We start from the raw sequence: 25,660 nt of genomic DNA on the forward strand, positions 1-25,660 counted from the left end.
ACAAAGGTGAGAGAAAGAGGGAGAGAGGGAGTTAAAAATTAATAGAGAAATAGGAATAACAGTTAGGGAAAGGGAGACAGAGCGTGAGAGAAAGTGAGGCGGAGAGATTTACAAAACTCCTTATTTTTCAAAGTGAATAAAAATAATAGATGTTTTATCGAAATGGGTGCATTATGTTTCTTTTGTTTGATGTGTCTAATTGCAGACATGATGACGAATTGAATGACATCAAGATGAAGTCAAGTTTACTGGAAGATCGGGAAAAGGACAGAGGAACGCTTCACAGGTATAGCCACTATATTTTCCTCCCCATATTAATGGAAACGATTTATTATGAAATGTGTTTTGATGATTGTGGAGTATGAATATATGAATAAGTAAATGTTGTTGTTTATAAAGTTCCATATGGGTTTGTTGATTATTTTATAAACTCTCAGATTTGCTATTCCCCTAGCATTTGATTTCTAATTTCTCTTTCTATTTAGCATTCTCCTTCGATGCATACTTTCAACTAAATTATTTGTAGCACCAAATACATTGAAGTCTTGGAACTACTCATTATATCTGTGTCTCCATATAAGTATTCTATAGTGTTTTATAATGATGTATTGATTAATCAGCATTACTAACAAATTCCCCATTTGTTCATAACCTCATAATGGATTCCACATTTTTTGCTGGAAAAAAGATATATACTTATGAAGAGACTAAATCCTAACGTTACTCTTTCTAACTCGCTTACTAATTTAAGCAAAGAGATTCAGAGAAAGCTATCCAGACTAGAGCAACGTCTTCAGAAACAAGAAGTTCAACCAGTTAATATATCTGACGATCAGAGACAGGTACGCTACGAATACAACTTACCAATAATTTGACTATACTGGTAACAATGTTATACCAGTTCATAAACCATGCAGGCAACATTTTTAAAGTGGCAACATTTTAGATGGTGGTGATTTAAAAAAACTGATTGCTAAGAAAGCATGAATACTTGTAAGCAAGCAACCAGAGGACCGACGTCTTAAAGTCCTTCCGGGGGGCCTGGTAATGAGGATTAATGCCTTACCAAAGGGCACTACACTGCAAATACTCCGGTGTTGATTTAACACCAGCCCGGAATCTATTATATTCCGGGCCGGTGTTAAATCTATACCAGAGTTTTTGCAGTGTACACTAAATATTGGGTAAAAATGACCCATGAGGGTAATTATGTGTCCAACCAACATTGGGCATTTCTTTTGGGCATTTTTATTTATCCAGTGTGATGAAAATTTTGCCCATTCTAAAGTAATTGCTGCTTGTTTTTTACCCTTACTGGACATGCTTTCCGCATTGGGTAAAATACTGCCCAAAATTGGTTGGACACAATACTCTCATGCTGGTTAAAATTTTACCCATTTTTTTATACAGTGTAGCGCACCAAGTGGGAATCGAACCCGGGTTCCCCGAATCTGGAACCCTCGCTCTACCTGTGATGTGATGAATTATTTCAGAAAACTTTGCGAGCGAGTGACACGATTGAAATTTTACCAGATTCTGATAAAAGAATTAATGATATTGATATTAATATATTACATGTATGTTATTTTTTCATAGTAACAGTATTAATGATTAGAAGGTCTCGTAAAGTGCTCATATGCTTGGTTTAAAAAGAGACTTTATAGGCCTGATATTCAAGAAAATCTTTGATGAGCTAACTTTTGGATGCATTGTTTGTAAAGAATGCATTCGAGTAAAACGAGAGTGCCCCCGAAACCTTGAGCTTTTAAGAACAAGATTGATGATCATGATCATTGTGATAATAATATTGTGCATTACGTTATATTTAACGTCATTATATCATTATTTCGTTCAATCTTAGATTAATGGTTTGAAGAGCGAGATTGATAAACTCGGCACCCTTCGTGATCTTGATCGTCAAGCCCTCGATGGACTCACCGCCGACCTAGGCGCCATTAAAAGTTTGATGGCCTCTGAAATCCATCTATCGACCAATCAAAACAGCTCAAACCAGTATGTTTGTGAATATTCATTATCAAATTCATTTGATACTCCCTTAATATAATGGTGTGATGTCTTATAATGATTACATAACATTTCCTTAATATCTAATTCCATGAATTATGTACAGTATGATTGCATTCAACTAAATTATCATGATTATGTTCACCTTAATATAGAACAAGCTATTATTTAAAAAAGGGAGAATGCTTTGAAATCACATATGCAGAAAGGAATTTTGCTAGATATTTCAGGCTTTTGTAAATCTGTAATATATAGATATTACTCCCAGTTTAACATGAATAATCTCTCATTAATTTACAATCAATCTTAGTCTATGATGAGATGGAATTTTTTTCATGAAATATTTCCCTATATTTCTTCTAAAATACATGACGATGAGTTATTGATATATTTGTTAAAACTACCACTATATTGACAGTTGCTCTTGTGAAAAGAATATCATTTGAAATACCATTTGATTATGCAGGCAGAGTCGTACCGAGTCTCGCGCCTCCCGTGTCCAGCAAGCGCTCAGGAAGGCGGAGCTTAGTGCAATCAGGATGACGTCATTTTCAACCACCCAATCAGACGTGCCTATTGGTAATCTGCTTGGACTCTCCGACGAATTAGCAGACGTTTCGAAATCGGACAGTTGATAACTTTGAGTCTTCGACGAACAATATTAAACTCTGTTCTAAAGACAAGATGCGAGCCCCCCCCCCAAAAAAAAAAAAGTAGCTTTTTTATTGCAAATAGCAGCAAAGGGGCAAACAAATTTTGAACCAAAACTGTTATCCGATGACATCGAATACTAAATATTCATAAACTTGTTACTTAGTACTGATAACTTCTATTTCGGTACAAGCTAAAACAGCAATTGTATCGTTTTACGATTTTGATAGATAAAGTGATTTATTTCAATACAGAAAATATGAATCATTGGAGATGATGAATATTCGGATACCTCTCTCGTGAAAACCGTTTCCTTTTTGCAGAGACAGAATATGGTCTGTGATGATGAATATATTTCCGAATCATTAAATGTAATTACTAGAAATGTTAAAGCTGAAGTTCAGCCCATTTCCCGGTGAACGTAATTATGCCGACCATGATTTATCAAATTTAAAAGCCTTGAAAAAGTAAATAGGTCCGAAAATGTGCCTTCTGTAGTATGGATGTACGAAGGTCTATTATATTTATTTCTATTAAAGTCTTAACACATTCATATCATCAATAAACTTCCGATTGAAATTCTAGCTTTATCATCTCCTGTGTGTTATTTTTTCTCCTAAGTTGCATTGATTTTTTTCTTTTTTTTTTCTTTCTCTCCAAACATTCCCCCTTTTGTCACTCACTACTTACACACATTTATTCTCTATTTGTTTTTGCCTAACTTGGGTTGTATTGTTCTTTTGCAGTGAAGGGAATGCCTACTTATTTTCGACAAGAGGGAACTATCGATTGTCTGTTCAAACTTTAGTTCAAGCAGTAGACCTATATGAATAGACTATCAAAATTTCAAAAAAAATCTTTATATAAAGGCAAGCGCATTTTGTTGGTAGATTGCTTCCGTGCATGCTCATCAGAAATTGTATATTCAAGAGAAATTAAAAGACATACGTATTGCAACATACACCCTTGCAAATACCAAATAAACGTAAAGCGGGGAAACTAGGGGGAAAATCGATGAAGAACGAAGTTGGGGGCATTTTTCTCTCTGTTTCGATATTTTTAACTCGTGTGTTTACGATTTCATGTTCTGTCTAGATATCTTGTGAATGTCTATTGTGTGTAATTATAATCCCACCGTAAAAACATACCATCATCAATATCTATATTCGTGGGGTTCATTATTCAACAGTACAATAATAGGGCTACTTATGAATAACATAAAATTCTAAAGATAAAGACCCGACGGCTCATTGACCGATCCAAGGCATTCAAATCCTATTCATTCATGAAGATCGAGACGGTGAGCGACCACTCCAGCCTGTTTTCCCAGGGACCTTTTGTTTTGGATGTTGCTACGAAAGCCCGAGCGATGATGTAATTGCCCAAATCGTATATGACTGGAGGTGCATTTGTGCGAGTGCTTTTAGTCGGGATTTTACATGTGCAATTCTTTCTATAGTAATTCTTAAATACTTGAAACACCCCGACCCATGCATGAATAACTGATACTGCAGCAGTCTTGTAAATTTAAGGTCCGTGGTTCAAATCCCCTTTCTGATCAGGTTGATGTAGCCATTGCTCTGCTCCCTTTAATTAAAGACATAAATTCCTTAAAGAGAACTTCAAAATTCGATTGTCTATCCAACATTAATAGGGTTTGATAACTAAGCAAATGAAAAAGATTGATTATTGTTCAAATATCCAGACTCTGTATAGTACATGCACATTTTCTCCTACCGTATACATTATATTTCTTCTTCGAGAAGGGAATGAACTGGTGATCGATATCGCGTTGATTTAATTTCTTTTCAATTTGAACGTACGAATCAATAATAATGGCAGTACAAATCAAGGAGCAAAAAAGAAAAATAAACGTATAATTAAAACGGACAGTGTTATTATTTGTAGGCCTATTTGTGATTCACAAAGTCAATACTATATAGATATTGTAATTATCATTCAACACGAATTGGAAGAGGTATAGGGGTACATTGGACACAAATAATATTCAGCTGTATTTGGTTCCAGGGGCCTAGTGTGTTTCTTGTTACTATACGGGTTGAAGCTATTCATGGGGTATGATGTAATCGTCCCATTGAGCATATTACGTTGTGTTCGATGTGAAGGAGAAAACTATCCCCAGAAAATTGTACGAATTTATTAATTTTTGTATCTAACAGATGTAAATTAGGCCAATTTACTGAAAGTATGTAAATGTTTTTTTCTGTGTCAATGTATTGGCAGCTAAATTTTGATAAAACGCTTAGAACTTGGGATAACATTCATCTCCGATTTTTTTTCCGACTAAACCCCTTCCCCCCTCTCTCACCTTCACTCATCTCTCTCCCACACACATTTCTCCACAATGTTGTTTCTTAGTATTCAAAACATTTTTTTTGTATGTCTACTCGATATTTCAAATAGAAAAAAAAAATCAGAGCAGAGTACGGAGAAGATGGGGGGGGGGGGGAACAGATCAAAGACTAAAGAAGGGGGATATAATATATGCCTATACACTCTAGATTTTAAGGGATCTAAGATAAATAGGGACCAGCCGAATATTGGATTTATTTCTAATCTTTATGATAAACTTATTAAAATCTTTTAGCCTTATATTTCAATCCACAAGTTTAAATATAAATCTAATATTCGAATTATAATATTATGCCTATACACTATAAATATGAAGATCCAGATCGGTTGTGAATAGGGACCAGCCGAATATTATTTTGATTCGTTTCTGATCTTTAGGATTAACTTATTCAAATCTTTTATTGAATCCACAAGGTTAAAATGTAGTATTCGAATTGTCCCTATTCACATATGGGGGCCGTTTCATAAAGCTGTTCTTAATTTAAGAGCGACTTTAAGAACGACTGGTGAACCCTTATACGCGCTAAACAATAGCCAATTCAATACCATGTACCACAATAAAGGATCACCAGTCGTTCTTAAAGTCGCTCTTAACTTACGAACAGCTTTATGAAACACCCACCCGATCTGGATTTATTTTAAATCTTCTAAATTACAGAGAGAGAGAGAGAGAGGAGAGGGGGGGTGTGGAGAGGGAGGGGAATATAAGACAAAGTTAAGCGGGGGGTCGAGGGAGGGGGTTTTGTGAAAGCGTTTTCTTAGTGTGAAGTCCCTGAAAGAGAACTCCGTAATATATTCGCGTAGATATCTGCCGCACACCACAAAAATAAAATAGTTCATCATACCCCCATTCATAATAACAAGGGGGGCATTCCCTTCACTTCTACGGTTCAGTGCTCCGGCGCGCGCCTCTTGTCGGCCGGCCGGTCTGGATTCCCGTGGCAACAGGGTAACACGGGGAGTGATTCACCTGATCATTGTCTGCAGTCGGAGGTATTACGTAATCGTATTTGAACTCCTCTCTGTGTCTCGAACTCGAGCTAAATTTGGGATCTCTCATCATCAGAGAAGCCCGGGAATCTCCAGCAAAATGGTGTTGATAGGTGGATATAAAAAAGAGGGCTGGTCCGGTGGATCGGAGATCACATTCCATTTCAACTTTTTCCTCATTGGTGATTCCAGCTGCTTGCTTGCATGGGCTTCACCGAAGAGTTTCAAATTTTATTGAAAACGGAACAGATTTTCATCGTTATATTTCGGTGAGTCACCTGTCCTTTCGTATTCCTGCTAGAATAAAATTACCTCTTGGATTAGTCAATCTTCTATTTATAAATATGCTTTTAGATATTAAAAAATCCGAAGCCGCTCAAAATGAAGATATGATCGTAATTATGAATAGGCTTACTTATCTATAGAGACTTTGAATTTGTTTTTCCATTTATTTAAAGTATATATCTCATAGTATACTTGACTTTTCTCTTATTCATCAGTATATTTCACGATTTGTCTGTTAATTTATTAATGTATTTTGAGACATACATTTTCAGGGGACAATTTCTACCTCAAATCAATTAACGTGATTTATCTATACTTATTTATTAATTTATCATTTGAATTATTTGTCTATCCTTTCGTTAATTTGCTCGTTCATTCATTCATTCATCCATCCATCCATCCATTCATTCTTTCTTTCATTCATTCATTCATTCATTCATTCATTCCGTTTATTCGTTTACAATCCTACCCATCATTATTTTATCTTGAAAGGAGTATTATTATATTGTAGTGATATTGGTAGTTGATGCAGAGACATCGATCTTAGGGACGGGGGGGGGGGGCAAAATATCTTATTATCCCAACTATCCTCTTAATATTCATTGGAAAGTGTGCCTTGATAATATTGCAAGTGATGTTTACTTTTGACAGTGGACAACAATTGCACTCTCAAATACACCATCTTATTTTCGTTCGCCACGAATTATATACCATAATAGCAACAACAAATTGTACATTCGGATGCATGAATGCAATTAGTCCTGTATCAATTGAATCCATTGTACTGGTATAGTGATATACTGCTATACCGGTATATTTCATTTTCTGTATATCTTTGGAGTTATTACAATTTTGAATAATTTCCTTCAACCTCTCCTCTCCGCTCTGTCGTGATTTCACAAATAAGCACAATTGATTCATATTCAATTTATTATTTAAACCCAAGTCATTTAACATTTTATGCGTAGACCCAATTTAAATGATAACGGAAGAAATTAATTGACAATGAATTTTGCAATTTGATATGTATAGAAGGCTATGTACATGTATATACATTTTGTAAACATTTACGAATTTTAGTGGAAAGTTGATGCATATTGCTATTAAGTAATAGAATCACTAAATATCTTCATGTTGTCTGCCCTCCGTAAATCATCTCAAGATTCTGAGTGTAATAAAATCTGGTGTTAAGTTCTCTTCAGTTAGGTTAAAGAGACGATGGATCAGATGTGGTAGGGAAAACTGAATTGAGCCCTATTTTTCTTTCTACAGTATTCCTACCTATAGTCAGAATATGCTCACGTTTTACGCCGTTTTTGTCTCACCTGCATAGCAGAGTGAGACTATAGGCGCCGCTTTTTTGACGGCGGCGGCGGCGTCAACACCAAATCTTAACCTAAGGTTAAGTTTTTGAAATGACAGCATAACTTAGAAAGTATATAGACCTAGTTCATGAAACTTTGCCATAAGGTTGATCAAGTATTACTGAACATCCTGCCTGAGTTTCAGGTCACATGACCAAAGTCAAAGGTCATTTAGGGTCAATGAACTTAGACCATGTTGGGGAATCAACATCAAAATCTTAACCTAAGGTTAAGTTTTTGAAATGTCATCATAACTTAGAAAATATATGGACCTAGTTAATGAAACTTGGACATAAAGTTAATCAAGTATTACTGAACATCCTGCTTGAGTTTCACGTCACATGACCAAGGTCAAAGGTCATTTAGGGTCAATGAACTTTGGCCAAATTGGGGGTATCTGTTGAATTACCATCATAACTTTAAAAGTTTATGGATCTGATTCATGAAACTTGGACATAAGAGTAATCAAGTATCGCTGAGCATCCTGTGCAAGTTTCAGGTCACATGATTAAGGTCAAATGTCATTTAAGGTCAATGAACTTTGGCCAATTTTTGTTTGTTTGTTGAATTACCATCATAACTTTGAAAGTTTATGGATCTGATTCATTAAACCTGGACATAAGAGTAATCAAGTATCACTGAACATCCTGTGCAAGTTTCGCGTCACATGATCAAGGTCAAAGGTCATGTAAGGTCATTGAACTTTGACCATTTTAGTGGGTAATTATTAGATTGATGTCATTACTTTCAAATTTTGTAGATATAGTGTATATATAAAATGTGGATATAGGGGTAATCAAGTTTCACTGACAAGTTTTAGGTCACATGATCAAGGTCAAATGTCAATGAACGTAGTATTTTTTCATTATATAAATGGTGTTTTTGTGAATAATTATTTGATAGTAGTTTTCAAAGTCAGCACTGCTGCTATATTGAATTGCGTGATGCAGGTGAGACCGCCAGAGGCATTCCACTTGTTAGTGCTATAAATCAACGTCTGTTGAAAGGGGAAGTTCACCCAGAAGAAAAGTCTTGTGTAAAAATTACCAGAAAAAGTAATAGTAAACATTGGTGAAGGTTTGAGGAAAATCCATCAGAGATTATAAGAAAGTTATTAGAATTTTAAGCTTTTGATTTGTAACGTCATGTACGAGGAGAGCTGCCCCATAAAATGTAATATAATGATGCAAAACAAAATCAATATTTTAGTAGTTCGTAATTTTGTTTGCTCTCAGGAGCGGGTGCGAAATAACTTGTCTGTTGATAACTAAATGTACCATCATCACCATCATGTATCAAACCATTTTCATTTTTTTAGTGAAAATAACATTTCCTTGATTTTTTTTTACCATATGATGTGTGGGGAAGCTTCCCACATAATGACATGCATGACGTCACAAATAAAAATTTCTAATCTTTGATGGCTTTTCTTCAAATCTTTACCATTTTTTAAATCATTATGTTTGGTGCTATTTTTTATAATAAACTTTTTTGTCAGGGTGAACTTCCCCTTTAAGATAATATTCAAGTGAAACTTGCGCTGATACAGGGTTCATAAAAAGGGACACATAAAAATGGGAAAAGCTTTTACTGAATTTTTTGGTGAGCAAAGAAACAGAAAGAGGAGTTCCCAATATCGAAAACCGACTTTTCATCCCACGTTACTAGTAATATAAAGGAAGGGGGCTCCTATCATTTTATAAAGGAACATTTCTCACGGAAAGGGTATTCCCAATTAAAGTACATGTTCCTGTGCCTCTGGATTGAACGATATGTAATTTGAATTATGACTATAATCATATTCATTTTGTTTTATTTCGCTTCATGATTCCAGTACCTGTAGGACCATCGGGCGTCACCAAGTGCCACCAAGATGGCTTCTCCAGTTGTGCTCTTCTGCTGGAGGAATATCAATAATGACACCCCATGGTATCAGAAAGAGAACCTTGGATACTGTTCGTACAACAGCATCAAGAGCGAGTGGATGTTCCATTTTGGCAGTCATGTCTTATTGGCACTTGTCAGTGCGCTGTACGTCTGTCTTGACCACACTGACCAAAAATCAACAAGCTCTACTCTAAAGAAGTCATCCATTCCGGATGTTCGCCTTGTCATTGCGGTCTTGTCTGTACTGGTGCATACCCTGGGTTTCCTGCGGATCACCTCAATCGCAAGATCAGGTCCAGATGACATGCTGCTCGATGGAACATCGGCTTTTGCCTGGCTTCAGTTGTCAATCTACACGTGGAAGCTAAGACAGCAGAGTGTTCGGCTGGCCCGGACACACAAACCGTTGGTATTGGTGTGGTCGTTGACGTTTGTATCCCAGTGCATGCGTCTTAGTATGGTGATCAAACAGCTTCTGAACAACACCTCGACTACCTTTGAGCAGGAAGGCGTAATTGTAGCATCAGGTATGCTTCAAGTTCTGTATCTCCTGAGCCTCCTGCCACCACCAAGGTACACTGTTTTATTTCAAGACAAAGTTGGACGTTCTACCGGTCAAAGCATCGACGATGACACTTATGAAGATACCAAGTCTTTGGAGAAGCCTTCGGCTGGTGCCGACCACCTTGGTATTGCTGCGGAGCATGCTGGTTTATTATCTAGGCTTACTTTCAGTTGGGTCCAGGATATAATGCGTAAAGGTGCTGCAGGTCAGCTCAAGAAAGCCAGCGATGTTTACAAGTTTCCAGAGGATCAAAGAGCTAGTCGAGTAGAGGATTATTTTTCTCGTTTCTACCAACAAGGGTCAACATCATTCGCTGAAGACGTTTTCGATTCTGAGGACTCGGTCAGTATCAAGGATCTCACAACGACCAAGAACGATTCGATCAGAAGCAGACGAGGTAATATACAAGCCCGTTCTGTGTTTCAGGAGAAAGCCGAAGATCACGAAATGCCACGTTTCGACAATGCAAAGAGAATCTCTCTTTGCCGGGCCATTCTGCGAGCTTTTTGGTTCCAGATTTTCACCCTTGGTATTTTCAAACTCGTGTCCAACACATGCAAGTTTGCCAGTCCTTTGCTGTTACACGCTCTCTTGTCCTTTCTTGAGAACTCGGATGAACCCGTCAAGAATGGATACTTCTATGCCTTTGGCCTGTGCGTCGCCACTGCACTTCAAACGATCGTTAATAGCCAATTTCACTACCGAATTATAGAACTTATGATGAAGCTGCGGGTAGCTGTGAAGACTTCGTTGTACCGGAAGACCCTTGCGGTTGGGGCCAGATCTTTGTCGACTTTCACCATGGGTCAGATCAACAACTTGATGAACGTGGATGCAAATAGGATCTCCCGGATCTCCCACTCCATTAATGATGCATGGAGCGTGCTCTTGGAAACAATCGTGACACTGTTCTTGCTCTACCAACAGGTACATGTTACCATGCCTTTGATTGAAGGAGAAAAATTGAACATTCCAGTCCAAATCCATGTTCCACTTCCAATTTTAGATTTTGAAATTGAAAATAATTAACGAAAATTTATAGGGGGTTTAACGGATATCTCCCATCGCGAAACCTCCACCGCGACCACGAGTGCACAATAAAGTTAGTTTATGATAATTGATCACGAATAGATTGACATAAACCAGATCATAAATATAACAAAAATGAATTAGGGGTGTTTGTAGTTGGTAGAGTTGTTATGCTGAAAAATGTTGTCTTATTAACAACAGAGTCCCTTCTCATGAATGCACTGTCCTATAATCTGCTAATACCAACAGTTTCGATCCAATAAAATCATTAATATTGGAAGATATGGTTAATCTTTAAAAACTCCCTCGGTAATCTGTGCATGTTTTGAATAAAAAATATTGATATCCTTGAAGTGGCAGGGGGTGGGAATGGGGGCAAGGTCGAGACATTTAATGTACTCTCTGTCTTTTTCTTTTCAGGTGGGCGTATCCTTCCTCATTGGAGTGGGGTGTTCCTTCTTAATCGTGCCTTTATCCAAGTTCATTTTGGCAAAGATCGTTCGGTACCACCGGAAACTGATGAAACAGAAGGATAGCAGAGTAAAGGTATACTGTTAAGAACGGGGGGTCCCAAAAATGTGCCTTTTGACAATTTCATTCACAAGCTTGGCTTCTTATGCTGTTAGGGGACCTAAAGCATTTCAAGTATACACTTATTATATCTGTACCATTTATTTATGGTATTTGTATTCATGTCTTTGGTTTTATTCAAATAAACATGAACTTGAACCTACAAGGTTATGACTACAAAATCGGTTAGTTCTCCTCCCCCAAATAGGGGAGAGATCTTTACTCCACTTTTAAGACTTCCTAGTCCCATTTTAATGCATTGTAGCTAGATTGTAGCTAATGTCGGTTTTAGTTGATTGGGGAGTGTTTTATGAAAAGCCTCCTTTACACTTATTAATATGTCATTAATCAGTCATTGATTAAGATGAAAGAATTTCACCATAGCTTGCAATTAAGTTGTCAGGAGGGATTACTGACAAGAATCTCTTTGAAACATGCATTTCTCCAAAATTCTACATTTTGTGTCGTGTGATTTTCTAGATGATGCACGAGATATTAAATGGAATGCGTGTCATCAAGTTCTTTGCCTGGGAAGGCCAGTTCAAGAAAGAGATCAATGGACTTCGTTCTGAAGAGCTTCGTAGTTTGAAGGGCATCAGGTACTTCTGTGCCTTGAATCATTATGTCTGCTCCACCTCACCGATCCTCATAGCTTTGCTGACTTTCACCTCCTACACGCTGCTTGATGGCAATGAACTTACCGCTGCGAAGGTGAGTTGGGAGAAAGTGGGTCAAAATGATATTTGGTACGGAGGTGATATGGTCTGTATTTATTTACATTATCTAGGGTATGTTTCATAAATCTGTTCTGAAAGTTACAAACGTCCTCCTATACATTTTCCCTGAAGGAAAAAAATATAGCTAAAATATAGGACCGTTGCTATTTTCCTTGCTTATCGAATCTTATGCAGCTAATTACCAAGCTAATCCCACTCACCCAGAAGAATTTGGCCTACGAAATATATTCATAATTATATACAAACACTTTGTGGTCATTCTATTTGTTCTTGTTATAATTTATTTCGTGATCATAACTCATAAAGTGAATTTACTCTATCTTAATTTGCTCTATCTATTAAACTATCCCTTTCTTGCCTTTCAGGTTTTTACAAGTCTTGCCCTCTTCTCAATGCTCCAAGGACCAGTCAATGAAATCCCATGGGTCTTGAATTGTCTTCTCGAAGCTTGGGTTTCCTTTAAACGAATCCAGAAGTACATGGACATAGAAGAGACAGATCTCACTTCTTATTACTTATCAGGTATGACGAGTTTCATTATTTCCGAAAGGAGCCAAGTCCACTTTTGTTTAAAAGTAAGATATCAGTTAGGCTTATAACTATTAGTTTTAAACTAATTATGCTCACACAATTAAAAAAATGTCAAAAATTTTCAGAGCATTAATGAATGCACCTCCTGATAAAACAATTCTACTAAACGCTTGTCGAAAATTGACGCGATATTCCATACCCGTGTCTATAGATTCGGTGTATATAACTTTTTTTTTATATTGATAATGGTAAAAAGAATCTTTTGATAATTATAATTGACATGTTTTCAGTAAAAAAAAAGTAATGAAAATAATGATGGGTTCACGGTTAGGAATGATATCCTTGCGTGTTACTCTAATTGGTTTTCATAGACGTGTCTAAGATTCTCTCGGAATGACTTTGTTCGTCGCGTACCATCCGACGTAAGGAAACAAGAATGCATTTAGTCTTTTTTTAGAGATCCTGGTAATGTTTCTCAATTTTTTCATTACAGGCAACAAACATTCATCAGAAAAGGACAAAGCAGCAGCTCTGAAAATCAAGGATGGATGTTTTTACTGGGAACATCCAATGAAGAAAGATGACGACAAGAAAGATGGAGAGAAAGGGAAGGATGAGAAAAGGGGCGATAAAGAAAATGAGACCAAGGATAGTGAAGGGAACGAAGGACATGACGTGGAAGAGCATCCCAACCCTGTCAAACTTCAGGAAATTGATTTAAATATCTCAAAGGTAAATAAAACGATACAGACTCCATAGAAGGGCCATATGTAGCGGGCTGGAATATTGGTGGGAAGGATGAATGTTCCTTTAAATTTTCAAGCCATGTATATACAAAAATGTAAACTATGCAACATATCTAGCTTTTCCCCTCGATTGCTCAAACCCCACAGGGCCAGTTAGTCGGTGTCATCGGTAAAGTTGGGTCAGGGAAGACCTCTCTGCTGTCCTCCATCCTTGCTGATATGGTGAAGGAAGGGGGCGACATCAGTGTGGCCGGGCTTCGGCAAGGGTTCGGGGTGGCAACCCAGGAACCATGGCTACAACATGCCACCGTGAAGGAGAACATTCTCTTTGGTCGAGAGTACAACCCTCAGAGATATCGCCAGGTGGTGGAGGCTTGCGCTCTCCTGGAAGATATCAAGGTAAGAGCAATAGCTAGAGCACACCTTGCGGAGAATATTCTGTATGGGGAGGAAAATAACCAGGGGAGTGTTTCTTCATATTATTTTATCGGACAAGTTGTCAGATCTGACAACTTTCCTTGATTTCGATTGGCTAAGAACCACTGTTACTATGGTAACTGTCGGATAAAATATTCAACAAGCCTTTTCATGAAACGCTCTCCTGGTGGTAGAGGCTTGCATGCGCTCTCCAGAGAGATAAAGTATACCTATAAGAGCCAGGGATACAACACTTCCCGGAGAACACAAAGGTCCTTGGGCTGGTTCATCTGTATGTTAATTCTAATTGAATGGAAATATTTCACAAAACCTAGTCACTCTTTAATATATTTATTCTCGGTGTGTTTGGAAAATTAGTTTGATTCCAATCTTAAAAAAAACGATCAAGCTTTGTAAAGGTACAAATTGGTGTCGAAAGAAGTTTTGCATCACTTAAATCTCAGAGTAATAATATCAACCCTCTCTCTTGATGCGCATGAATTTACTTTGCCTTGACCCCTGGCTATGCCATATGATAACTTCGATGACTGTGATGATTTCTTAGTTTTTAATTGTGTTTGATGTAGATACTGCCTGCTGGAGATGAGACAGAGATTGGTGAGAAAGGTATAACTCTCAGCGGAGGACAGAAAGCAAGGGTCGCTCTAGCCAGGGCAGTCTATCAGGTATGGTAGCACTGTTTAATATGTAAAAAGAAGTGGGCGTCTACCACCAAATGAGTGACGGTTATACCCAGAGAGGAGAGAAAGCGAGAGGGAGGGAGAGAGAGACTAAAAAGAAACAATATATGCCCCTTGAAACAACCTTCTATTGATAGGGAAATTATCAAGTGATTGGCAATGAAACTCTATGACTCGAGTCTTGTTAAAATCATTACGTTTTACCTCATATCTACAGGACAGTGAGATTTATCTCCTCGACGATCCGTTGGCTGCTGTGGATGCCCAAGTAGGACAACATATCTTTTCCAAGTGCATCATGGGACTGTTACGTCACAAGACAAGGGTTCTATGTACCCATCACACTCGTTTTCTGGTTGACGCCGACGTCGTCGTAGTCATGGAAGATTTCAAGATCCTAAAAAAGGGTAAGGATATCAAAACAGAAATTTATCCAATCCAATCCATGAATTTAAAAAAATCCATCTGTGGTGCATTGCTTACAAAGAATTCTAAGGCACATTCTTTGAAAAGGGCTATCTTCCGATACTGTCTCATTCTCATTTCATGGTAAAATTATTTCTAGGCACTTTTCAAAATTTACAGTGGGATAATAATGATCTATTCGTATTTTTTTTCTTTTCAGGACCTCCAAATGAGGTGTTTAACGATCCCAAATATTCCGGTCACCTGAAACACTGCAAACTGGAAACGAAAGGAGATGAAAAGGTATCTGAGTCTGAGGTCAAAGGTCGCAATGGTGATGGCAAGAAAGTGGTAGATGAGGAGGAGAAAGAGGAGGGCGTGGTCAAGTCAGAGGTTTACCAATGGTACTGGAATGCCGTGGGGAATACTCTAGCTTCTATCATCCTTGTGACACTTTTCCTTATGCAAGGTATGTATTACTACTACTGCTACTTATACTACTACTACTACAACAACTACTACTACTACTACTACTACTACTACTACTACTACTACTACTACTACTACTATTACTACTACTACTACTACTACTACTACTACTACTACTACTACTACGACTACGACTACTACGAGTATGACTACTTCTACTACTACTATACCACTAGAGCTACTCCTACTACTACTACTACTACTACTACTACTACTACTACTACTACTACTACTACTACTACTACTACTACTTCTACTACTAATATACTACTACAACTACTACTACTTCTTCTACTACTACTACTACTACTACTACTACTACTAATACTACTACTGCTCCGATCGAGAAATCGATGCAGAAAGTAACTATTACTACTACTACTACTACTACTACTACTACTACGACTACGACTACTACGAGTATGACTACTACGACTACTACTACTACTACTATACCACTAAAGCTACTCCTACTACTACTACTACTACTACTACTTCTTCTACTACTAATATACTACCACAACTACTACTACTTCTTCTACTACTACTACTACTACTACTACTACTACTACTACTACTACTACTACTACTACTACTACTACTACTACTACTACTACTACTGCTCCGATCGAGAAATCGATGCAGAAAGTAACCAAAAAGTGAAAAAGTATCTTACTACTTTTTACAAATATTTTCAAAATGACTATTTCAAACAATTCGCCCACTTTGCTTACCTATGGATATGATATCATGAAGCCTTACTGTTGAATCAGAAATCAGATAAACAAGCTAAAATAAGTAACTGAAGGCCCTTTGGTATGGAAGAGTATGTGCATGTGCGAGTGTGTGTGTGTTTGGATACATAATTGGATATGCCTCCAACTTATTTCAAATGACCCTACAAATTCCTCCCGGTGCTACTACTAAAAATCAATCTACACCAGTGCTATTATTATTATTACTACCCTGTCTAGCAAATTGATTTTTAAAATATGCATTTCTGCAGTGACTGGCAATATGAGTGATTGGTGGCTATCTCACTGGGTGACCCAGACGAAGAGTATTGAGGATACCGTATCGTCCGCGCATGCGCATCAGCCATCTACTACTCAGTACTTCAATATTTCTATGGAAATTGGATCGGAAGACCAATGGTAGGTGTAGTTTTCGGTGTACTGTTTCGAAAAATTAAGCATTTAAATCAATGGGTTATAACGCAGTGTTCTTACCTCAAATCCCGTGCTTGTCGGGAGTTTTCTCCTTCAATCATTGCAAGAGTGGAGGGGGGGGGGGTAGTAGGACATAAATATGTCCTTGTGATTAATTTGTACCTTTAACAGGTGTAACAAAACAAGTAAAGTTAAACGTAAATTATAACTTCTTGCCTACTGAATCGAATTTGAAGAGTAAAAATGTCGATATATAGGCGGCTATCCGTGGCATTTTCCGCAAACTCATTTGCAAATATACCGTATGCCATACTATTTTGTTTCAAAAGGATGTCACTTAAGGTTCACTCACTTCATTTTCTCTAACTGCCTGATCCGTTTGTATTCACTTGAATTTCATTGGATCCATCTTCTCTCAGGTTTCCGGATGCGACCAAGGACCAGAACGCTGTCACAGCAGCCTCATTATTCTATCTCAAAGTGTATGCTGGAGTAATCGGGACCACTTCTCTTTTCACTCTGCTGAGTACATTTCTCTTTGTTTATGGAGCTATTCGTGCTGCTACGACGATCCATGATGGGCTTCTCAACAGCATCCTTAGTGTAAGTGCAGTCCTTCGATGTGACCGTGATAATCATGACGATGACTGTCATTATCATGAATATCTTTAAATCCGAATGCATCACCACCGTCATTAACACCACCACAACTACATCATCATCATCAGCACCATCATCATTATTATCATTATCATCCTCATAATCGTCATCAACATCACCACCACAATCAATATCAGTGCAACCGTTATCATCATCATCATTACCATCATCATCATCGTCGTCGTCCTCCTCCTGCTCCTCATCATCATCGCCACCACCATTACCACAACCACAATCAATAACATCGTCATCATCATAATGATAACAATAATCATCATCATCATGAGCAACAGCAGCATAATATTCTCATCATCAACATCCTCTTCCTCCTCCTCTTACACCTCCTAAACACCATCACCATTACACAATTTTTGTATTATCATTTTTGATCGATGACATTCATTAATTATTATCTTTCCTATCTTTCCAGGCTCCCATATCGTTCTTCAACGCTACCCCAGTAGGTCGCATCATCCATCGTTTCACAGATGATGTCTTCACGATTGACTTTCACATGACCTTCGCCTTGCATCACCTCCTGACTGAGTTTCTGTCCTTTGTCGGAGCTGTTATCCTCACCGCATACAGTCTACCCTGGTTTATATTCTGTCTTATACCCCTTGCAGTCATATGCTACTACATGCAGGTAGGTTGATATGTTGTAGTTATACCCCATGCTTTTCAAGTGTTATTATTATCATTCTTTTTTATGTATTATCATCATCACTGAAAAAAAATCAATGTAATTATCATTAATATCAATATTACGGTCAGTGAGTTAATTTATCATTATCACTTTTCCTTTACAATGATGACGATACCTAATCACGTCAGTCAATGCATAATGGAAATTCAACTTTATCAAACTATAACCAATATTTATCTTAATTTTCAAGTCTTTCTAGCAATTTTGTTAACGTAATTGATATGACTGGTCCAGCATTGATTTGATATAATTATCAATATCATAACTTGCAGTAGGGGCAGTGGCGTACCGTGGGTCACGGCATTGGGGGGGCACCAGCAAAAAAATTGAGTCGCTCAGTGAGCGCGCAAAGCGCGCTCAATTACCAGGTATAGGCCTATTGACCTTATATAGAGACATTTTAAGGACTGTGCCATTAAACGGATATGTAATGTATCTCACTGATCAAATGATGCGAGCGCGAAGCGCGAGCTGAAAATTTTTGAAATTCATACCTAAAAAGGGTCAAAATAAGCTATCAAAAAAAAAAAAAATACGTATCCGTCTCGCTAAACAAACAATGCGAGCGCGAAGCGCGAGCTGAAATTTTTGTATTTATTGACCCCAAACAGAGACAGTTTAAGGACTATTTTTTAGAAATCAAAAAAAGAGTATACATATCTCACCATACTCATCTAATTTGAGTGCCAAGCGCTTGCTGATTTTGTAAGAAAACATGAAACACCTTTTGTAGTCATTGTTATCATGATTAAAATACGCATCTCACCAATCAAATATTGCGAGCGCGAAGCGCGAGCTAAAAATTTAGGAAATTCAGACCTGAAGAGAAGTATTCTAAGGCTTGTTTGTAGGAATTTACGAAGACCATACGTACTTCACGTACAAAATGATGCGAGCGCGAAGCGCGAGCTGAAAATTGTGTATATATTGACCCCAAACAGGGACATTTTAAGGACTATTTCTTTTTTTTAATCCATTAAGAGTATACATATCTCACCATAGTCATCCAATGCAAGTGCCAAGCGATTGCTGATTTTGTTAGAATCACATTCAAACACATGAAGAGCTTTTGTAGTCATAGTAATCATGATTATCATACGCATCTCAGTAGCGCAAAGTGCGAGCTGAAAATATAGGAAATTCAGATGTGAAGAGGGGCATTCTAAGGCTTGTTTGTAGGAATATACTATGACCATACGTATTTCACTAAACAAATGATGCGAGCGCGAAGCGCGAGCTGAAAATTTTTGATATTTACATTAGAAAAAGAGACTTTTAAGGACCGATTTCAGGAATTCATGAAGAGCAGACAAATCTCATCAATCCACTAATTCGAACGTAAGCACGAACACGAACAAGGATTTTTTTATATACAGACCTTAAAATGAGGCTATCACTTTAATTAGTCATGAAAAGAAGCATATGTCACTACATAAAACAATAATAACTCGAAGTGCGATGATATATATTTGGTGCATATTGACTTGAAAACAGGACGTTTTGGTACATCATGATTGTACATGTATATCTCGTTAAACAGACAATGCTATTACCAAGAATAATGAACAAATAGGCCCTGAGCACATTATGTTTCACAAAGTTATGAAAAAAAAATTCTTATGTAATATAACACAACATACAATATAATATAACATTATAATGTACAATAAATTCTTCTTTCCCACTACGTTTCTTTCTTCTCCCTCTTTTTCTCCCTTTTCTCACGTTTTTTTTTTTTTTTTTTTGGCCAGCCGATTGGGGGGGGGGGCACGTGCCCCCCCATGCCCCCCCGTAGTTACGCCACTGAGTAGGGGGATTAGTAGATAATAAAAAATATCAATAGTAGGGGCCTAATAGTAGGGCCTAGAAGGTTGTAAAAACTGTGATAATTCAGTTTTCAATAAATGAGTTGTAATCTTACCAAGCCTCTTCTTTTGTAAATTTGAAATCATTACTTGTGAAGTTTCTTTATCTCGATGTATGATATTGTTACCGTTATCCTCGAAACTCCACCCCTTTTTAATCTTTGAAATGATTTGCGTTCAATATCAGTACATATGTGTTTACCATTTTGAATTCAGGTTTTACTTGTGTAATTATTCCCCCTTAGGACTATTATCGGAAGACTTCAAGGGAGTTACGCCGCTTTTGCAGCATTTCCAACTCTGCAATTTGCAGTCATTTCTCCGAGACGTTATCCGGTCTTACAGTTATCAAAGGCATGAGAGCAACAGAGAGGTGAGCATTCTAAATATTCATTTTAAAGCAGAAATTGGTAGAATAAATGTCACATTCTATTTTACGTCGAATGATTGCGTCAATATGAGGATGTTTTATTTTGACATCATTATTTACGTTTTGCGGGCCACTAAATTAAAACATCACGACGTCATGTCTTTTATTATACGTTTTGATGTTCATTAGTTGACAATCCTTTGCGTCTTTCGGACGTCATCTAATCATCTCTAAACTTTAATTGCGAGTTGACCCAATAAAACTTTTTTTAGAATATAATAGAAATATTTTTGACAAAAACTACTAGATATGAGAAGTTTAGTCGTGATTGTTAATAAATCGAGTATTATCAAAGCAATTAATAGCCAGTAATGATTAAACAGTGACATACTTTTAAAAAATTAATCAGTTCCTTTTTTAAATACAGTATATAAAAAATATAATGAAAATATAAAATGTTGTTTTCAAATGACTCTTATCTGCGATTATCATACAGATTTCGTAAAGAGAACCGCTCTAGGCTAGAGCTTCATCAACGAGCCTGGTTCTGTTCTGATGCCGTCTCTCACTGGCTGTTCTTTAGGCTGAACATGCTTGGTGTTGCTATGGTAACAGTAGTTTCCGTCACGGCAGTCCTACAGCATCAGTTTCAGACTTCTGATCCAGGTTAGTATTTCCCTATATTATGATTATCAAAGATCTTATTCCCGCTATAAGCAGTCACATCGGCGAAACCAACTACAATTTCTTGTTATGTCAGTATGTAGGTTTCTAAATTATTTTGTTTAGAACTATTCTTATTAAAATAACAGTTATTTATCAACCAAGGTGTTGAAGGAAAGTTCAGTTTCGAGTTACTTTGTTGTTGAATCATACACTTCTTGTGTTTGTGACTGTTCGGTACTGTACATCATTTTTCTAATCAAACTCAAGAAACCACCACAATTAATTCCTTTTCCTTTTCCTTTTAACGATCTAGGTTTGGTCGGACTGGCTGTAACGTATGCACTGGCCAACACACATCGAATGATAGCTGTAATTAATACACTGACAGAGATTGAGAAACAGATGATCAGCACAGAGCGAGTACATAATTACACCACAGCTATCCCAAACGAACCACAGGGTGGAATGATTAAGGTGAGGGTGGTGGTAGTAGTGATTTTGATGGCTGTCGATATTGTTGTGGTGACGAAGGGGAAGAAGAAGAAGATGATGATGATAATGATGGTGATGGTGATGATGATGATGATGAGGATGATTATGATGATGACTATGATGATGATGATGTTGGTGATGATGATAATGACGATGTTGGTGATGATGATGGCAATATTGGGAGGAAGTAGTGATGCTCTTATTGTGATAGTGATGAACGACATATATTTAACTAAATTTTACTGACCAAGTATTAAAAAAAAAAACAATAACAATATGTATAATAAAATTAGATGGATCACCGCCCACGCAGGTGTTCTACCGCGGGATTGGGGGATTATAACGTTGTTAAAATGTACATTAATTGTCAATTTTGTCTCTATCCTAATCACTAGTGCCATGAAGGCCCTATGAGGCTAGAATGTACAATTTTTTTATGATGTGAAAGGAATAATCACGAAATCTTGAAGAATGCAATTAAATGACGCGAGTGACTGAAAATGGTGTTCACATTATTCATAAGGTGAACATAAATATTTCTTACATGACGTTACAGGCACCTCCAATTTGGCCTCAGCGTGGTGTGGTCAAGTTCAGCAATGTCCAATTCTCTTACCGTGAGGATCACCCCAAGGCCCTGAGTGGGGTCGACTTCGAGACCCGTCCAGGAGAGAAGGTTGGCATCGTGGGTAGGACTGGTTCAGGGAAGTCCACTCTATTCCTGGTCCTCTTTAGAATGGTCAAGATTCAGGAGGGTTCCGTGACCATTGATGGTGTAGACCTGTCTCAGTTGTCGCTAGAAGATGTCAGGTAGGTCCTATTACAGTGTCAGTGGCTTGTCCTCGTAAGGTTAATTTGCTTTGTACAATGGATACGAGTTGTTATAGCTATTTCATGGATTATGATGATTACTTGATTCAGCTTGATTTGTTCAGTACATAAGAGCACAACTTTCAGAAGTCATTTGATCTCCAAATAGATAGAAGGTGTTTGTAAAAGACTGGATATAATATTGTTTCACTTATACCTTAAAATATATTTAAAGATGCTTTAAAACTCTAACATACAAACAAATAAATAAAATAACTATTCCAAAGACAATGCATCAACTATAAATTTGGGTAGATATGAAATTAACATGGAACATCCTTGCCCATTTTGAGGCGATGTGCCTCCTGATAAGTAAGCCATGTTACCCGTTGTGGTTTGTTTAAGAATACCCCCTGGCCATTCTCTTTTTGTAGGTCCAAACTGGCCATCATACCCCAGGATCCTTTCCTCTTCAGTGCTTCCGTCCGAAAGAACCTCGACCCTGTTGGACAGTTCAGTGACTCAGAGCTTTGGAGTGTCCTCAAGAAGTGCCATCTTGAGGATGTAGTCTCCCGCATGGGAGGACTGGATGCGCAAGCGGGTGAAGGAGGAAAGCAGTTCTCCACTGGTCAGAAGCAGCTGGTCTGTCTGGCTAGAGCCATGCTCACAAGAGCACAGGTATACTTCTGCTTTCAAGGATATACCACTTTCCACATTGTTAGAATTGTTAGTGGCGGTCACACGAGAAACTGAGGACACAAAATATATGATTGTAATGATAACGAATTAAGAAATATCACGTAAAGTTAAAAATAGAAAGTTAGAAAATGGAGAAAATTTGGTGCAAATCGCATGTCTATATTCAAGTTCGATACATATATTATGTTGGAGATTACTTGAACATTCATTTGTGTGACGTACTTGACGTTCTTGTTTCAAGTGATTCATATCACAAGAAATAAGCGCTACATGAAATATAGCTACCATAGATCGGACACAAAATTATATATTAAAATATAGGAAGTTTAATCGATTTGTTATATGCAGTGTTTTTGTTATGATAGGCATTATCGACATACGCGTGCAGTACGCTTAAACACAATTATATTTCATTTCGGAACCACTTTCTGAAATTTACTATACTCAAAGGGCTAATATGCAAAAAAAATGATAGCATCATCTTTATCATCTATTAATCAGGTTCTGTGCATCGACGAAGCCACGGCAAGCGTCGACATGGCAACGGATGACCTACTCCAGCAAGCCATTAAGGAGCAATTTAAGGATAACACTATCCTGACCATTGCCCATCGTCTGAACACTCTGAAAGACAGCGATCGTATCCTAGTAATGGATGGAGGCAAGGTGGCCAAGTTTGAAAAGACCAACGTTACGACAGTAGAAATGTAGTCAAGTTATGATAACAGGCGTACAGATTAGGGGGAGGTGAACTTAGGGCACCCCCACTAACAAAAATCCATGAAAGAGAGAAGAAAAGAAAGGCCTTGATAAAATATGACACCCATTACGAAAATGTCCCGTTAAAAGCTCTCCGAGTTAGCCCTGGCAAACTCGGAATTGAAACATTGACTTCTCTGCAGCACCCACAAGAAACCTTATCATCCCCCAGACCGCAGAATGCCCTCGGGTGCGATAAGGGCTTGATAACCACAGAATATACAACTACTGAATTCCAACTGAGCTGCATGGTTGAATAGCTCGATGGTTGAATGAAACTCTCCTGTAACAAAAGTTGTCTGTTATAATGGAAAAGTTATTAACAAGAATTGGTATCCCAGAATAAGCTTTAAAGCATGTAAATTGAACTGGTAATAGATGAAATATACTCAAGAACCCTCTAAACACAGACATTATCAACTTGCATTTCGAAGGGAGTAGCCAAAATATGTTATTTACACAATAGTCATAGCCCATCACTGGTTCTTGGCTGTGGTTTTTAGTTTTACCGCAAGCTAGTGCTGATAAATCTGACTTGCTTGAAATTCTGGACATCATGATTCGTTTTCTTGTTAGTTATTTCATCTTCATTTTATGAATAGGACTTCTTAAATTGATAGCTATCCCAGATATAACTTTGAATGGCTGAAAAGGACCGAGTATAAGCCAAGATATGTTATATTCAGTGTATATGTCTCTCTGCTGAGCGTGCTAACACGTTTGGCCTCGTTTAAATTGAAACATTGACTTCCGAGTTTCCCATGTAGGCAATCTTCGGGAACTCGGAAGTCAGTGTTTCAATCTGAAAGACAGCAAACTCGTTATCATTGACTAGTCTAATTCATAGACCAGTATACTGTTCTATAAATGTATTTTTGGTTTGTTATGTAAATGAGAGTGGTGTAAATCACTTCACAACTTTTAATTAAATGATGGAATTATGAGGTTTAGCGTGGCAATGATAATACTGATAAATAATATTTCTTAAAGTATGAAAAATGAGATCGCAATAGATATTAATGAGTAAGCACTCATTAATTGCACAGATGGAAAGTGGAATCGATAGTGAAACAGATAGGAGAATGAGGAAGAAGGGGGAAGAAGGAGGATCTGAGTCAGAAGGGAAGAAGAATTAAGAAGCAGAAGAGGAAGCAGAGGGAGAGAGGAAGAGAGAGTATGTAGATGGGATGGGGAGAGCCCGGGGGAGAGATGACAGGTGGCAGCAAAGAGGGAGAGCTAGATGATAAATCGCGCCTACAAAATGTCTGAGTACCAGACTATCCAACCTATTAAATGGGTTTCATCGATGCGGTTAACTGTTGCCCACAAGGGACTACTTGTGTTTACTTTCTTCGATAAGCTTCTTGGAGTTGGAACTCTCCCCTCTTCCAAAGGCAATGACTCAAATTTTAAACGAGAGGTTTTCGTCATGCCGTTTTCTATATAATATCTAAAGATCTGTCACAAAATTAGATTTTTGCTTTAAAAAGTTAAGTGCTTTTGCACGCTTGCGACTCTTTAAAATTTATTCCCGTACGCCATGTTCCGCGATTTCCCTCTCCTCAAAAGTTTCATTCATTAAACGGTTAACTGCCGATTGGTCTTTTGCCAATTCGTCCAATCATCACATGGTCTACCTTTATTTAGTCTAATGCCATTTCTTCCAATAATCACTTTGTCTAATCACCAGTTCGTCTAT

The 25,660-nt window shown here is 37.5% G+C and overlaps 1 protein-coding gene across 1 annotated transcript; it reads left to right on the forward strand.

The window, feature by feature from the left end:
- The first annotated feature begins 6,127 nt into the window (after window positions 1–6,127).
- Window positions 6,128–24,903, forward strand: LOC129254600 (ATP-binding cassette sub-family C member 10-like). Its single transcript, XM_064112507.1, has 19 exons — window positions 6,128–6,308; window positions 9,523–11,067; window positions 11,590–11,715; window positions 12,220–12,450; window positions 12,842–12,998; window positions 13,501–13,739; window positions 13,901–14,152; window positions 14,758–14,856; window positions 15,089–15,278; window positions 15,497–15,745; window positions 16,772–16,919; window positions 17,354–17,537; window positions 18,025–18,240; window positions 20,411–20,538; window positions 21,032–21,201; window positions 21,515–21,675; window positions 22,250–22,503; window positions 22,938–23,181; window positions 23,704–24,903. The coding sequence occupies exons 2-19, from the start codon at window positions 9,562–9,564 to the stop codon at window positions 23,911–23,913; spliced, it is 4,764 nt and encodes a 1,587-aa protein (XP_063968577.1). The 5' UTR covers window positions 6,128–6,308; window positions 9,523–9,561; the 3' UTR covers window positions 23,914–24,903.
- Window positions 24,904–25,660: the final 757 nt, after the last annotated feature.

Source organism: Lytechinus pictus, chromosome 2, assembly GCF_037042905.1.
Source record: "Lytechinus pictus isolate F3 Inbred chromosome 2, Lp3.0, whole genome shotgun sequence".
NCBI classification, from domain to species: Eukaryota; Metazoa; Echinodermata; class Echinoidea; order Temnopleuroida; family Toxopneustidae; genus Lytechinus; species Lytechinus pictus.

What these genes read in the sequence shown, in the direction of transcription:
- LOC129254600 (XM_064112507.1), top strand. Translation starts at nt 9,562, where the DNA reads ATGGCTTCTCCAGTTGTGCTCTTCTGCTGGAGGAATATCAATAATGAC. An exon ending in GACACTTTTCCTTATGCAAG is followed by an intron (nt 15,746 to 16,771) that starts GTATGTATTACT and finishes GCATTTCTGCAG; the next exon opens with TGACTGGCAATATGAGTGAT. An exon ending in GTTTCAGACTTCTGATCCAG is followed by an intron (nt 21,202 to 21,514) that starts GTTAGTATTTCC and finishes TTAACGATCTAG; the next exon opens with GTTTGGTCGGACTGGCTGTA.